A 17,359-nucleotide genomic window follows, 5' to 3' on the forward strand; every position below is an offset into this window, starting at 1 on the left:
CAGTTGTCAAACTTCAACGATTTGAACCAGGTGTTACTGAGGTGAAAATTTAGAAGTGAAAGATGCTGAGCAGCATTGAAAATGCCACCATTTGTGCTTATGTGCTTTACTCTGTAGGAGACATGCAAAGCTTAATATCACGCAGCGCTTAGTATTTAAAATAGTGCCCAAGAGAATGTTTCCAGTTTATATCCGTGGCTCTCAGGTTTTCCAACTGACAGATTTACAGTACTGTGACATATTGTATAGATACAGGTGTCCATGATTGTACCGTGTTGTCAATACTGTTTTTAATATATGCTTTGAAAAAGGCAGAGAAATGTACAGTGGATTTAGATTTTTCCTTTAAAATTGTTAAATAAAAATAGCACCTTAAGTAGTAAGTTGCAGTTATCTTGAAAACTACTTATGTGGAAAAACTGAGGCACTGAGGCAGAATGAATGAAGTATTTTGTTCTATATTGTTTGGGTAGATGTCCTGTTTCACAAAGATTATGAGTAGGGTGTTTTTTACATGTTTAATATTTTTTTCGTCAAGTACCTGGAACCTATGGCTGCTGAATATATGTTTATGGAATAGAGTGGAGATTGAGTAGAGGGTGATCAGAGTGAAGTAAAATTAACCTGGGAAAACCTAGGAGTGACTCTTGAGCCTCATTTGGAGATTGTGCTCGCTGTGGACTAATAATGGGGGAAGGGCATCTCAGAGAAGATTGCCAACATGCCTTGATTTTATCAGATTCTAGAGTTCCTTATGATTACCTTAGCATATTGCTAGACTAGTGTTATTGTTCAAATTTTAATTATTAACCAACTTTATCTGTCTTAGTTTCTAATAAATAATTTGCCTTTGCTACTGAGATACAGCCTTTTGAATTGGGCTTTTCAAAAAGAAAAAAATTTAGTATTCTTTTACTCCTTACCTTAATTGTTTCAAAGAATGTAATAATATCCTTGATGTTCCTAAGAGATATGTAATTAAGTTATTTGGTTAAACTATACAATTCTTAATCATTTATTATTGTTTTGAGGCATACATGGCCTTAAAACTTACAAGGTGGGATCACTAATAACACACTTCCCTTTGTCTTCCGGCAGTCAGAACATGGTCTTTTGCTGTCTTGCACAATGCTGAGAGCCATGCAGTATAGGGGCGAAGGTTGGTCCACAGCCGTTAGGCCAGCAGAAATGAGACACAACTGCTTCTCTGTGCAAATGTTTCTGAAATAACCTTGGGGAGAAAATATCAAATGCAGCTTTTCCCTTGAATAGATTGCTTAGTAAGTGTCTAGGAAGTCTCAATAAAATAATGAATTTTTGTAGTAAAATTATAATTTTCAAAAGCTTTTATTGAGACTAGGTTTTTTTGTTCGTTAGTTTAATCACTGTCATTTTACTGAAGCCCTTCCTGGCACTGTCCTTTCTGAGTTATGGAGAGCACAACAGTTCTGACTGAGTGCTGCACGGTTCACCTGAAATCCATGAAAAGAGGAAGAGGAACAAAATCACTGATGGCCTTAATGGTCGTTTTTCACATAGTTGAGGCAATTTATTATCCATTCAGATGACGTGAAAATATTTTTAGTGTCATATTCTTAGCTTATTGAGTTTTTCACCTCTTTCTGTTAAATTTTTATTTGTGTAAAATCGGTTGAAGAGCTAAAACCCACTCTTACTAGAAGGTTTTATTCTACCAAGCACTTGATAAAAATAATGAAAGCTGCTTTCTCTCTGTTTCATCTCCCCACAGCTCCATCGAGCCTCTGTACCTTACCTATGGAATCATATTTGCTTGTGGCTGCTCCTTTGCATACCAGCCTTCGCTGGTCATTTTGGGACACTATTTCAAGAAGCGCCTTGGACTGGTGAATGGCATTGTCACCGCTGGCAGCAGCATCTTCACAATTTTGCTGCCTTTCCTTTTAAGGGTTCTGACCGACACCGTGGGCCTCTTTCACACACTGAGGGTCCTCTGCATCTTCATGTTTGTTCTCTTTCTGGCTAGCTTTACGTACCGACCTCTTGCTCCAAGTGCCAAAGATAAAGAGGGTGGAACCAAAGGAGGCAACAACAGATTCTCCCTCTTTTCCAGGAGGAAGTTTAGTCCTCCAAAAAAATTTTTCAATTTTGCCCTCTTCAAGGTGACAGCTTATGCGGTTTGGGCAGTTGGAATACCGCTTGCACTTTTCGGATACTTTGTGCCTTATGTTCACTTGGTGAGTATGCTTCTCCGGCTTTGCTGGTAACGGGTATTGCTATTTCACACAGGAAAATTTCTTAGAAGAGCAAGATAGATCACGTGGAGATTGGTCTTAAACATTATTCTGGTTGTAATTCAGGGACTCTTGAAATTCAAGGTCCCTTAAGACAAGGTCAACACATCCATCAGATCATTAAATAGAGGATAGGTTTCGTGGTGTGCTTTTGGAATTTAAAAAATTGCCAAACCGTAAAAAATGGAAAAAAAACTTAAAAAAAAAAAAAAAAAAAGGAAGGCTAAAATACCGGAACAAATGTCATCAATACAAAAAACTTAGTTGGTCACTTTTTCTTTAAGTAGCTTACAAATCATAATCAGGGACAAAGATGGGGCAATGATTTTGCCCACATCAATAAATTATTTTTTAACGTTTATTTATTTTTGAGACAGAGAGAGACAGAGCATGAACGGGGGAGGGGCAGAGAGAGAGGGAGACACAGAATCGGAAGCAGGCTCCGGGCTCTGAGCCATCAGCCCAGAGCCCGACGTGGGGCTCGAACTCGTGGACCACGAGAGCGTGACCTGAGCTGAAGTCGGACGCTTAACCGACTGAGCCACCCAGGCGCCCCTATCAATAAATTATTTTTTGACAGAATGGTATAGAAATTAGGTAGGCTGTAAAAGCCAAATGGTCTTGACACAAAGAAGCATTACACCTACTTGTGGGATACTTCTGGGAAAGTGGGGATTTTATTCAGAGGATTATTTGAGAAATGTTAGTTAGCAATTTCAAATGAGGGGAGAGCAAGGATTTCATATGAGATTTAGAATTCAAGTACTCAAGGGGTGCCTGGGTGGCGCAGTCGGTTAAGCGTCCGACTTCAGCCAGGTCACGATCTCGCGGTCCGTGAGTTCGAGCCCCGCGTCCGGCTCTGGGCTGATGGCTCGGAGCCTGGAGCCTGTTTCCGATTCTGTGTCTCCCTCTCTCTCTGCCCCTCCCCCGTTCATGCTCTGTCTCTCTCTGTCCCAAAAATAAATAAACGTTGGAAAAAAAAAAAAAAAGAATTCAAGTACTCAAGCAATTTATTTTGTTTATTTCTATCACAAAGGCAAATTTAAGCCTCTTTATACTGAAACAAGAATAGGCAGTGTCTAAAGTATCTGCCCCTGGCAAAATTTGCTCTAAAGTGCTTATTATGTCCCTTCCTTTTTTCTTGCTATTGTGGCTAAAAATATATTTATAGTTCAATATAGTTAATAAGTGACAAGCAAAATGATGCAAAGGTACATTCTTTTGTGGTATGTATACTGTGTAAGAACTTGGATCTTTTCTAGCTCTTAGTCTACTTTTGGATATTTGTGTAACTTTTCATTAAAGTTTTGGTGGAAGTTGGTAACACAGCTCAAGGATTTTTGGGCTCAAGCGGTCAGCTTGTAAACTATGACGTCAGTCCTTTGTGGGTTCCTATGCTTAGTCCAGAAAAGAATTAAGTCAAGGAAACAGGAAGATAAATGGTAAGCAGTCCTGGATCTAGAACTAATTTTGATTTCTCTATTCTCCTAATTCCTGTTTTGCCAGAGGTGTTGAAGAAGCACTGGGGTAACCAGGGAAAAGGACTGGTTTTTAGTACTTTGAGTCACTCGGCATTTTGCAGAGACTGAGGTAGTAGATAAAATGACCTCGTATGTGACACCTGTCACATATGTAGTGTGTGACTACATCTTTTTTTTTTTTTTTTTTTTTTAGTGTGTGGCTACATTCTGACTTCACAGTCCATCTTTACCCTTTTAGGAAGGCATATCTGAACCATCTGAAGCTTTTTTGTTGTTGTTGGAATATAGATCTGTTGTGGGAGGATCTACTTTACCAACTATCTCTTCTATAGCTTCTAGAGTTAAAACATTTGTGGTGTCTTTTTCAAAGATGAATAGATTTTTTTAAAGAAATTCTCTTAGGGGGGGTGCCTGGGTGGCTCAGTCAGTTAAGCATCCGACTTCAGCTCAGGTCATGACCTCATGGTTCATGAGTTCAAGCCCTGTGTCGGGCTCTGTGCTGACTTCTCAGAGCCTGGAGCCTGCTTTGGATTCTGTGTCTCCTCTCTCTGCCTCTCCCCTGCTCACGCTCTTTCTCTCTCTCTCAAATAAATAAACATTAAAAAAACTTAAAAATTCTCTTAGGTACTACAAAGTGAGCACACACAGAGAAATCAGTATCTCAGTTTTTTTTTTAAATAAAGGTTTTCTGCAACTTATGACTGATTTTTTTTTTAATGTTTATTTTTGAGAGAGAGAGGCAGAACGTGGGCAGGCAAGGGGCAGAGAAAGAGGGAGACACAGAATCTGAAGCAGGTTCCAGGCTCTGAGCTGTCAGCACAGAGCCTGATGCAGGGCTCCAACCTATGAGCTGTGAGATCATGACCTGAGCTGAAGTCAGACGTTTAACCAGCTGAGCCACCCAGGCGCCCCTGTTTTGTTAATACCAGACATTTACCAAAGGACAAGTGGTGGGTGACTGTCTAGTTATTCTTGTAACATTTATAATTTGTAAATTAATTTTACATATGTTATTTCATCTGACCTTTACAAAAAACCTGTGACATAGGCAAAATAATATTAGTCCTCACTGTGTAGGTTGGAAAACAGATCCATCATTAGCAAAGATGTTAAGTGACTTCTTCATATTCAAAGATGTTAAGTGAAGTGAGTATGCCTAAGGAAATTTAATAAATATATTATTGGTCTTTTTCTCTTTTTTTGTATGAAATTTATTGTCAAATTGGTTTCCATACAACACCCAGTGCTCATCCCAACAGGTGCCCTCCTCAGAACCCATCACTTACCCTCCTCGTCCTCCCACCCCCCCATCAACCCTCAGTTTGTTCTCAGTTTTTAAGAGTCTCTTATGTTTTAGCTCCCTCCCTCTCTAACCTTAAAGTAAATCAAATTTCATAGTGAGTGATGAGTTAGGTGGTATTCTAGATATTATTGTCATCAGGAGGCTGTAAATCAGATAGTACACAAAACAATAGGGTCTCTGTTAACTCCAATAACAAACCAGGTCTTTTTTCTGCTGTCCTTCCTTCCAGGCATGTTTTCTTAGAAAATGTATTGATATTTTTCATTTGTGATTTTTCGCATTGTCGAACAGTTATAACACTAAAAGCTATGTTGGAGAGGAAACACCAGACAGTTGCGGGCTGTTGCCATGCGGGCTGTTGAAGTCTTGTGTTTAATGGGTGCACCAAGTTGCTTACTGTGTTGTAAATTAAGGTTTGGATTGTGGATGCTTGCTTAATCCAGGCTTCATGGATCCAGCCTTCCTCGTAGAGGAGGAAAAGGTGTCTTACATCTTTCCAAACACAAGTAGATGATATTCAATTCACATTAAACCCTTTGTTGTGTATTGAAGGGAACACACACAAGGTATAAGAACCTGTCGAAGGAGGATAAAGTCTAGTAAATATAATAATAAGAGCTGTTGTATAGTTTACAACTTTTACATACATTATCTTATTTCATCTTCACAACAGGGAGTACTTGTGATGCAACATCTTTATTTCACTGATAGAAAGACTGAGGCACCAAGAGATTTAAAAACTTGTCTAGGGTCACAGAAATAGTTACTGGTAATTACTGGTGTGGCATTCCTATTCCAGAGGCAGTAGTGTATATTGGGTCAAGGTAAGGGCTCTGCAGTAAGACAGATCTGGGTTTTGTCCCTAACTAGTTGCATGACCTTGAGTAGTTCTTGTGAGCATCAGTTTCTTCATCTATAAAATAGGGATAAACCCAATTGTGTAGAGTTGTAAGGATTAGAAAAAAATGTATGTAAAGCATCTATCCAGTCCTGGTGTAAAAATGAGAATTAATTTAAAGACAATGTGATTGCTGATTGAATGGCTTTAAGTGAGGGCTATAGAAGAGTCAAAGGAGAGAGATGATACCCATTTGGAAAAGGGCTTAGTAAAAGCTTCCCAGGATTGGAGTTGGGCCTTGAGCTTGAGGTTGGTGTTAAATTCAGATCCCCAATCAAGCAGGGAATTAATTTATCTAGGTCTTCTTTGAAGATCCAGAAGTACAATGAAGTGGTTAGGTTAAAAACTCTTAAGATTTTTACCTGCTAGGCTGTACACGAGACTTGAGAGAAAATATGCATGCTCTGTGTCAGTCTTGCTCTTGAAGCAGGGTTGGAGGTTTTCTCTTTTAGTAGTTGACTTTTATTTCTTTATTTTTTTAATGTTTATTTTTGACAGAGACAGAGCACAAGCGGGGGAGGGGCAGAGAGAGAGGGAGACACAGAATCTGAAACAGGCTCCAGGCTCCCAGCTGTCAGCACAGAGCCCGATGCAGGGCTTGAACTCACAGACAGCGAGATCATGACCTGAGCTGAAGTCAAACGCCCAACCGACTGAGCCACCCAGGTGCCCCAGTAGTTGACTTTTAAAGATGAAGAATCCTATTGTTTCCTGAAAGCTGTCAAATGATTTCTCTTTTAGGCCTACCCACTTACAGTCTCCACTGTGAGGGTACAAATCTTCTACAGCAGTTTAAGTGAGGCCTAACTTTCTAAATAAACAATCCTATTGGCAGCTGCTTCAGTTTTTATTATTTGCCCCTTTTGCCTGAGAGTTGTTTTATGTTATTTTCTGGGCTACATATTTATGGTTTCTCCTTATCCAGTTCTTCGTTAGCTTCCAAAAGTATGACACTCTTAGTTTTTGTCCTACTTCTCCATCACTCTTTAGTTTCTTTGCTGGTTCCTTTTCCACCCTGACTCTTCATATCAGTGTGTTCCAGGGCCTGTCCCTGATCTTTTTATCTACTCATTCCATTGGTGGTTTCTTCCAGTCTCCAGAGTTCAAACATCTTATCTATGCCGGGGACTCTAAATTTGTATTTCTCACCCAGACCTCTTTCCTGAATACTCTGCCAGGCTTTGAGAACCAACTGCCTACTTAGCATCTCCACCTGAGTGACTGCTACCTGTTTGAGATTTAATATGTCCAACCCTAAAGTCCTGATCTTACCCCCTCACAAAACTTCTCTGCCCCCCAGCAGTCTCCATCTCAGGAGATGGCAATTTCCTCTTTCTAAGTGATTGGGCCCCAGACCTTGGAGTCATCCTTGGCTCTTCTTTCTTTCCTATTACACTCCTGATCCGGTCTGGAAATGTTGGTGGTTCTCCGTTCAAAATATATCCAGGATCTGGCCACCTTTCACTATCCTCACTACTACACCTTAGACCAGGCCATCATCCCCAGCCTGGATCACTGCAGTTGCCTCACAACTGGTTTCCCGGCTACCTTCCCTGCCTGCTGCAGTCTGTACTGTACACAGAAGCCACCAGGGTTCCTTCAATACATAATTCACTCTGCTCAAAATCCTTCAATGGCTCTCCATTTCTTTGAGAGTAAAAACTAATGTCCTTATAGTGGCCTACAAGCTACTCCATGATCTGGCCCCTCCTGCCTCTCTGATCTCATCTTGTATCTTTGCCCCCCTTGCTCACTCTGCTCCTGCCACACTGTCCTTTTCGTTATTTACCCTTTTTTTTTTAAGATTTTATTTTTAAATAATTTCTATACCCATCCCACAACCCTGAGATCAAGAGCCGCGCGTTCCTCCAACTGAGCCAGCCAGCGTCCCGCTCTTCACCTTTTAATGAGACATACCCTGACCACCTGGTTACAACTCCCTCCTTCCTTCTCCCCTCCACAGCATTTCCAAACACCCTCACACTGCTTTTCCTTTTTTCATAGCACCCAACACCTTCTAACATATTACATAATTTAATTATTATGATTATTTTTGGCTATCTGTATATATGTATCTGCTAGAATATAAACCTCATGAAGCCAAGGGTCTTTTTTTGTTTTGTTCAGCGATAGATCCTAGACACCTAGCACAAAGCACATTGGGTGCTTAAGTATTTGTCCAGTGACTGAATATGTAAGTCTAAAGCGACATTATATAAGCAGTTCATTTTCTCACCATTTTGATCTTTAAAATTCCCTATTTGATGCCATAATGATTTTTCACATACGTTTATATATTTTTCTCATTTTATAGGACATGATAATATTCATATTCATTAAACAGTTAATAACTCAAACTCAGCAAACTTCAGAATAATTAACACTCATGGCATCTTTTTTTAAAGTTTATTTATTTGAGAGAGAAAAAGAGAGAGAAAACAAGTGGGGGGAGGGGCAGAGAGAAGGGGAGAGAGAGAATCCCAAGCAGGCTCCACACTGTCAGCGCAGAGCCGAAAGCGGGGCTTGAACTTACAAACCATGAGATCATGACCTGAGCCAAAATCAAGATTTGGACGCTCAACTGACTGAGCCACTCAGGTACCCCAGTGCCATCTTTTATTTGGTTCAAAAAAAATTTTTTTGTAATGTTTTTTATTTATTTTTGAGAGAGAGACAGAATGCTAGACAGGGAGGAGCAGAGAGAGAGGGAAGGAGACCCAGAATCGGAGGCAGGCTCCAGGCTCTGAGCTGTCAACACAGGGCCCGACACGGGGCTCGAACTCACGAACCGCGAGATCATGACCTGAGCCGAAATTGGACGCCCAACCGACTGAGCCACCCAGGCACCACTCCAAGTGCCATATTTTAACGGAGAAAGTAATTTATGTGTTTTGCCCTGACCCACATCTTTATATGCATTATGTTGAAATTATAACTTGATAAATAGGAGAAATTTCTGTGTCTTTGTCACTACTGTAAGTATGTGGAAGGAGAGAATAGGAACGCTTGGTAGCCATCCCCATTAACTAGGAAAGCTAGACAGTTGCTGTCTGCCCTACTGTGTAGTGACCGAAAATCTTAAAGAGCCTTGGGTGGTGTGTGTTGGAACAGGGTTGGATGCAGGAGCCATAGTCTGACCACAGGTCTACGTAGCTTTGGCAAGACACAGGGCCACATCAGTCAGATGGCTGATAAATGCCTAAGAATGACAATGATAATGCAACTTTTCTAGGTAACATGAAGTGCTCCATCCTCAATATGAGGATCATGATTTAATTACTTTCACATCTCTCCACCACTACTCATCTTGAAAAGCAGCTACTTAGTACCTGTGTTCTTTGACTCTAGAACATGGTAGTGGGGTTGAGTTTTAGTGTTTAAGCTTTCGACCCACATAGTTCTCTATCAGGGAGAAGATGACTGACTCATGTCGTAATCTGCAATATATGTGTTGATTAGCCTGTTTTCAAAACTTCATGATAAGATAGGAATGTAATGTGTCAGTTTTGTGTCAGGAAGTAATTGTTCTCAAAAGAAACTTTGATCTGTAGAAAGACCCGTGTATCTGATACTGTGATCAAAGACACAGTCATTTGCATGCTGACAGGACAATTAAGTGGACACCAAGTCCAGTGGTAATTGGGGACAAACAATTTATATTTTTAAACTAGAAGTGAAATTTTGAGACCAATATGCCAATAAACAGGGCATATAGTACCTCAAGAGACATTTTATAGCTTTGATTAATGCCAGATGTTCTCATGGGCCAATACAGAAATGTCACTGTTAGACCTCACTGGCCAGGGCCCTTCTCTTCATATTGTGAAAGCAGGAATTCTGTAAACCAGACCTCGGGGTGCTGAGCCATGCAAACAAGAACAGTATACATGCTTTCATCAGTTTGAGGCTTCCTCAGAGGGAGATTCAGGGAGAATCCATAATGTATCGGGCATTTTCACAAAATCTCACATAACCATCACAAGGATGAGTGTATCAAGTGTAATAATTAATTACAAAGTTAGGGCTAAGGAAATGACTGTGCTGAGTTCAACGTCACTCACTGAGTTATGCTCAGAGCTGGGATTTGAGCACAAGTGTTGGAGTCTAAGTCTCATGTTCTTTTTATGAAAGAGTCTGCTGTCCCTTCATCAAGTCACCCCACAGATGGAGTGCTGCCTGTTATCAGGCCAAGTTTCCTTTGCCTTGGAAGTTTCCCTTCCATTCTCAGAACTGAGAACAGAGGTGTTGCTGGGCCAGTGCAGCTCTCAGAGCCTGCTGTGCAGCCATGGACAGGACCGTGGAGGAAACAGGCTTCTGTTCTGATGTGATGTAAAGGAGAGGGTGTCATGTAACCGTATTTCCAGCCGTACGTCAACTCTTCTCATCTCTACTACATTGTCAATATGAGAAAACTGAATCGCTTTTCACAACCTGTGACAAGCAGAATAGGGAATATACACAGTTTTGCATTAGGTTTTGAGTTCTACAATAAACATTAAGCATAGCAGAAGAAAAAAATGGACAAATGTAAAAATTTACAAGATCCGGCCTCTTTTGGTTAACATAAGTACTATTACAGGAAAATGGAAAAAAAGTAAGTTGCTTATATTTTAGAGTTATAAAGTATCCATCCATCACTGATCATTAGTGTCCTGAGAAGGCCCTAAAGAGTCCTGGTGTTGGAAAGCTGTTCCCTCTCTCTTGTTAATGTCTAGTGTCACCAGGGTTTTTGTTTTTTTAAGTATCTCAGGTTTTATTTGCTAAAATATACTTTTGAATAATTTCAAAATTTAACCATTATGTGGATATTTGCTTATCCCTCAATTGCTTGGATTAGTATCAAATTAAGGTGTGTTGAAGTTTGAAGGACCTAAATTAGCTGGTGAGGGTCCTATTGTGGTTTTTATATCAAGTAGCAGATGAATAGAAATAAAAATATTATTTGAAGAATCTTCCCTTTGCGAGGCTATACTTGGACATTGGCCTTACCCCGTATTTACTGGGTGATTCTGGCAGGTGGACAGAGTTGTCCGGTCCATTGAGAGTACATTTCTGCTAATTTATCCTTATCTCCAAATTCTGGAGCATCTCTTTTGGAGAAGCCATTGTAGACACTAACTCCAGGATTACAGAGCAGAATAGGCCTTCGTTATATATTTGTCCCGAAGGGAAGAGTCTTTAGTGCCCAAAGCAAGTTTGAGGGATGCACATCTCTTATGTATTAGCCCCCGGACTGCCCATGCCACTGTCCATTTCCCCTTTGCTTTTCCTGCTTTCTGTCCCCGTTACCTGTATCTAGTTTTTTACAGCTCACTCATAATCAGGAAGTTTATATTCCTTTGTAACAAACTGGAGAAAAGCCCATTTACTGGTAGGCAGTGCCTGCCATGTGGAGGCAGAACTGCAAACATGGACAGCTGGTGTGCAGGTCCGCAGGCCAGCTGTGTCTGCACCCATGTCTAATTGAACAGATTCATTCTTGGAGTAACACGGCAGGAACAGCTGCTGCGTCCAGAGCTCCCGAGCATGTGGTTTAGGATTCAGCGTGTCCAGTCCTCACAGCCATGGAGGGATTTGCTCAAAACCACCAGTTTCTTAAACAAATGCAACATTTACTCATTTCCCTTTTTATTGACGTTTGACATACAAGAAGTTCCCACAAACGTTATCTTTCACTGGAGTCTCAGGGCCACACTGTGAGATAGGCAATCATGCAAGGCTGGTAGCTGGTATGGCCAGGGCTTGAGCCTGGCTCCTCTGAAGAGTGTGACTTTTAAATAAGATATTTATGTACCTGCAAAGATATAACAGTCATTTACGAGTTGAAAGGCATCGTATGGGTGATTTAGTTGCACTTTTTTAATGAGTAAAAAAGGAAACTAAAAGGAAAAGGAACTAAAGCACAGAAAGGTTAAGTTGCTTGCCAAAAGTCACATCGTTATAAAGCTGCAGAACCACTGTAATAACATCCAGGAGTATCCATAGAAAATAAGTGGATGCCTATTATAGCCTAAAATATAAATGTGTATATAGTAGAAATAGAATTTTTATTTATTAAAAAAATTTTTTTTAGTTTTTTTTTTTTTTTTTAAACGTTTCTTTATTTTTGAGAGAGGGAGACAGAGTGTAAGCGGCGGGAGAGAGAGAGAGGGAGACACAGAATTGGAAGCAGGCTCCAGGCTCTGAGCTGTCAGCACAGAACCCGACGCAGGGCTCAAACTCACAGACCGTGAGATCATGACCTGAGCCAAAGTCAGACGCTTAACCGACTGAGCCACCCAGGCACCCCAGAAACAGAATTTTTAGAGGAATGACATAGTTTTCTCATGAAATGTAACCCTAGTCAACTCATAGGATTCATTTCCTAGTCCAGGGTTCCTTTGCCATTTTGATACATTTCAGTTCTTCAAAGTTGCCAATGGCAGTTATCCTGGTTTTGTTTTATTTTTTCTTTTGCTGATCTATTTGGAGCTCAGGGTCGAGGTTGTTGAGCCCAGAGAGTGCAGAGAATGCAGACTTCACAGTAGGATCCTTATAAACCAAAGGTTATTGTGCTTTGGGCCAGGACTGGGCTGCTGAACTGATCTCTCCTGCTGCATTGATCACTGATCACGGTAAGGTTCTGACAGGAGAAAAGCCTTGGGGCTCATTACAGCCATGTGGGTGACGGTTGCTGTGCTTTGGAAATATTTTAAAACTGATTTACGATGGAATTGTATAATCTGAAGAGTTTCCCTGTCAGTCTTGCTTGCACTATAATCAGATTGCTGATATGGAGTTAATATTTGAATTTTGTTTTTGGTCTAGAGGCTAAAACAATAGAGACTAAATACTACGGGCTAACATTTTAATTTTCTTCCTTCTTTTATTCTTGGTTTTGGTTTATTCTAATTATCTTTATGTTGGTTGTTACTTTGACATTTATTAGCTATGCAGAATGTTTTGGTACTTTGCAGAATAAAAAGTAATCACATTGTTTTTCCACCAAATTTTCCTTTAAAAAATTTTTTTAATGTTTATTTTTTGTGAGAGAGAGCACACGCGTGAGCATGGGGGTTGGGTGGGGGGGAGGTGGCAGACAGAGAGGGAGACACAGAATCAGAAGCAGGCTACAGGCTCTGAGCTGTTGGCACAGAGCCCGATGTGGGGCTCGAACTCACTGACCACAAGATAATGACCTGAGCCGAAGTTGGACACCTAACTGACTGAGCCACCCAGGCAACCCCAAGTTTTCTAATTTAAGTACAGCTGACACTTGACCAATGCAGGGGTTAGGGGTACTGGACCCCCATGCGGTCAGAAATCTGCAGATAACTTTTGGCTTCTCCAAAACTTTACTACTAATAGCCCACCATTGACAGGAAGCTTTACTGATAATAAGCAGCCAGTTAAGACATATTATATGTTACATGTGTTATATAATGTATTATTACAATAAAATAAGCTAGAGAAAATATTAAGAAAATTGTAAGAGAAGGGCCACATAACAGACCACATAACAAAAAAACTCACAAGAAACGTAAAGAGATATTCTTGTGTCAAATTTATAAGCCTGTTTTAAAATGAAAAATAAAATAAAAATTACATTGACCCTTGAACAACATGGGTTTGAACTGTGTGGGTCCATTTATACACAGATGTTTTTCAATAAATAGAGTATAGTACTGTAAATGTATTTTCTCTTAAGAGGCTTTTTAAAATTTTCCATTTATTAAGCAATCTCTACAACCCAACATGGGGCTTAAACTCATGACCCTGAGATCAAGAGTCATAAGCTCTACCAACTGAGCCAGCCAGGTGCCCCACAAACATACGCTTTTTGATTCATTTCTCACAGCAACCTTTTGGGAGGAAAGCAGTACTGATGTTGAATAGTTTAAGAACCTTGAGGATCAGAGGTTTTATTTGCTCAAGGTAGCACGGTAGTGGAAGGGGTGTTACTAGAATTAGAATGGATTATTCCCATTATTCTGCCAGTTTTTTTTTCCCCCTTGCATGTGTGTGGCTTCCTTTAATTACAGCTCAGTTGAAAAGATTCAAGCATTCATTCATTTGACAAATACTGGGTACCTGCTGGGTGCCATTAGCATTCTAGGTGTGGGGATGCAGTGGTGAGAACAGCTTGATAGATAAGTACACACATAAACACATAAACAAGATAGTTTTCAAATAGTGATGTTTTCTTTGAGGAAAATAAAAAGAGATGAAAGGTAATGGTGGAAGGTCACTTCAGCGACAACTTTGAGGTGACAGTAAATGCCTTCTATGGATGAGGGACGGTATTAGCTATGTAGAGAATATAAAAGCAAGATTGCTTCCTATTGCCCTTGGGAAGCCTAGGACATAGAATCCCTCTAGTTTCTATCTTTAAGGCCAGCCAATGATTGATGATTTTTTTAGCCAACTTTTTATCCGGTGTGTTATATTGAAATCTGCATGTTGAAAATTTTAAAATCTTGCATAGGGCCCAAGGATTGCTTTTTCTTCAGATACTTTACCCACTATGTATATTTTCTAAAAATACACTACTCTTCCTCAGTCCTTGTGGTTATTACATTAATGATGAGACATCTTCTCTCCTTCACTTTATCTCCTCTTCTTCCAGATTTTTTCCAATGGTGTCTCTGCTTTTCTTGCCCTTCTAACCTTGCACTTATTTCCCTGCAGATCTCAACATCTGCTGCAATTTGACCACTCAGGTTAGTGAAAATTTGCTCACTTATCAGTTTTGTGCCTTAGGCAGTATTCACCAGTATTCTCCTACTGAAGATAAATAAGGATCTTTACTTCGGGCGCTTCTACTTCATTAATGGAAGAAGTTAAAGAACTACAGAACACTCTCATCAAAACAAGCTAGTTGGGTTTGGTTTGTTTGTCTGCTTTTTAGTTTTTTTTGTTTTGTGTGTGTGTGTGTGTGTTTTTTCTCTTCCAAACTGTAATATGCTAACATAGGAACTTGACAGGACAGAATACTGATCATTTACAAAGAAGTAAACTAAGGCAGAGCTGCTGCTTTTAGTAAGACAATAAGTTATCATGTATTCCAAATTATATTTAGATAAAGACAAGTGTGTACAGGTAATTCAATTAGTTTTTAGGAGTGATGCATAATTTATATTCAGTGCAAAAATTATCCCTAGAATGTAGGTTCCAAACTGCTAAGAGTTTTTGAAATTGTGGGGGAGAAAAAAAAATCCACAGACATTTTTAAATACCTAGTTTTAACTTTAACTGAAAACCAGCAATAGTGTATTTTTGTCAAGCCCTTATACTATACAACATATTTGATTTTATTGATGAAAACTGAGTTTTTCTACAAAATACACTGGGGAGTTCTGTGTGGGAATTGTCTTGATACCTCAGGAAATGACAAAGAATAAACAGGTAAAGTAGACTGGATACTTCAAAGGGTAGGGACAGAGCCCCCTCTTTGCCGCTCCATCCCCAGCACCTAGCCTGTGCCTGGCACTCAAAATATTTTTTGACCATTTCCACCCTGAGCTTATAGATTGGTTGAATTGCTAAAGTATGAGTTCTACTAATTTCTCTACTTCTGCTTACTTCTTATTCTAATAGCACTTTATGTTCTTTAAGTTCTTTCTTTCTTTTGGTCTTTACTATATAAACCTTGAAGGTGACAACAGTTTTATCTCCATCTTACATGGAAAGGCATTAGCTGGTTTAGAGACTTTCTCTGATCACGCACATATAGTGACAGGGTGAGGTTTATATAATAGAAAAGTACCCTTATCTAGTTTCAATGTGGAGTAATGGGAAGATCTGGAAATGGGTGGTAAGAAGTACATAGTTAACCGTGTTGAGGCGAGACGTTACCTCCTATACCTTGTACCTTCTCCTAGCTGCTTCCAGAAGATTGGGATCACTGAGGGTAACCACAGCCCAGAAAGTAGGCTAACAGATGGCCGTGCCACTCTTGACCCCCACATACATCTGTGGAGTTTAAAATATCACCACATATTGATTATTGAATTTATGAGGCATTTTAATAGCCTCAACATAAATCAGGTGTTCCTGTCCCTACTTAACTGTATCTCTACTTACGTGAACACGTGGTTTTTTCTTTTATGTTTCTTAACTCAGGAGCTGCCGCAGGGATTTTTCACAGTTCTTGCCACATGTCTCTTGCTCATGCTCTTCAGCTTGCAGGACATTCTCAATCCTGGGATCAGGATTACTCTGTCCCTGTCCCACCTCTTCCTCGTGAGGTGCTTTCTAAGCTTGATATCACGTTTACGTTCACAACAACCCTGTCACATATCTAGCGTAATATGTCAGACCCAGGACCTCCTTTTGTCTTCTGAAATAAAATATCTAGTTCATAAAAACTACCCATACACATAATATAAAAAATAATACCTTACTTTTAACATAAAAAAAAATAAAGGAAGTAATTTTTTAAAAAAATCATATGTATTTTAAAAGTTAATGTGGGTGCTCCAATTGGATGGGGGGGCACCAAATGTGGGGCATCCCAATTGGGTGGGGGGTCAGTGGCACAGGCAGTGAAAGAATTTATCCAAGGCAGAACAAAAAAGATAGGAGTTTACTGAATACCCCACAAGGGAGCAGCAGGCAGGACAGCAAAGGGAGAGACTGTCCGTGATGAGGTGGTGGTGAGGGGCCACAGTTCTAGGGCAGAGTGAGGAAGTATGGGGACTTCTGGATTTTTCCCTTTTTTGGTAATCTTAGGAGCTGTGCCTGGTTATTATTGGTCAGTTAGGGCCTATGGCTATTTCAGGGTTGGTTGCTTAATGAACCTGTTTGCATTCAGCTTGGTGGTCGCTGTGGGTCTTTTTGCCTTGCTCAATTTCCATTGCTCAAGCCTATTGCCTACTAGGAGCCTCTATTGTTAATGCTTGGGACACATGCTACAACATGGATGAAACCTGAAGACATTATGCTAAGTGAAATAAGCCATAGAAGGTCAAACACTGTATGATTCCACCTAGATGAGGACCTAAAGTAGTCATATCCATAGAAACAAAGTAGAATGGTGGTTGCCAGAGCTTTAGCAAAATGGGGAATTAGTGTTTAATGGGTATAGTGTGTCAGCCTGGGAAAATGAGGAAGTTCTGGAAATGGATGGTGGTGATGGCTGCAGAGAGAGTGAATGTATTTAATGCCACTCAAGTGTATACTTAAAAAATAGTAAAAATGGTACTGTTTTTCAACACAGTCCTGGAAGTCCTAGCCTTAGCAATCAGACAACATAAAGAAATAAAAGGCATACAAATTGGCAAGGAAGAAGTCAAATTTCACATGACATGATGTTCTACGTAGAAAACTCAAAAGACTCCACCAAAAAACTGCTAGAACTGATCCATGAATTCAGCAAAGTCACAGGATATAAAATCAATGTATAGAAATTGGTGGCATTTCTATA

At 40.0% G+C, this 17,359-nt stretch overlaps 1 protein-coding gene and 1 long non-coding RNA gene across 2 annotated transcripts in view; one reads left to right on the forward strand and one right to left on the reverse strand.

Annotated features, from left to right (window-relative positions):
* SLC16A10 (solute carrier family 16 member 10) overlaps window positions 1–17,359 on the forward strand; it is a 117,454-nt gene that overhangs the window by 75,969 nt on the left and 24,126 nt on the right. Inside the window, exon 3 of the mRNA XM_040474392.1 lies at window positions 1,751–2,216. Coding sequence (XP_040330326.1) covers window positions 1,751–2,216 — 466 coding nt within the window. The remainder of the gene's footprint in view (window positions 1–1,750; window positions 2,217–17,359) is intronic.
* Window positions 11,454–17,359, reverse strand: part of LOC121029905 (uncharacterized) — a 61,062-nt gene continuing 55,156 nt past the window's right edge. Inside the window, exon 7 of the long non-coding RNA XR_005789961.1 lies at window positions 11,454–11,749. This is a non-coding gene — a long non-coding RNA (uncharacterized LOC121029905). The remainder of the gene's footprint in view (window positions 11,750–17,359) is intronic.

Source organism: Herpailurus yagouaroundi, unplaced genomic scaffold, assembly GCF_014898765.1.
Source record: "Herpailurus yagouaroundi ecotype Mexico unplaced genomic scaffold, PumYag 139, whole genome shotgun sequence".
Classification (NCBI taxonomy): Eukaryota; Metazoa; Chordata; class Mammalia; order Carnivora; family Felidae; genus Herpailurus; species Herpailurus yagouaroundi.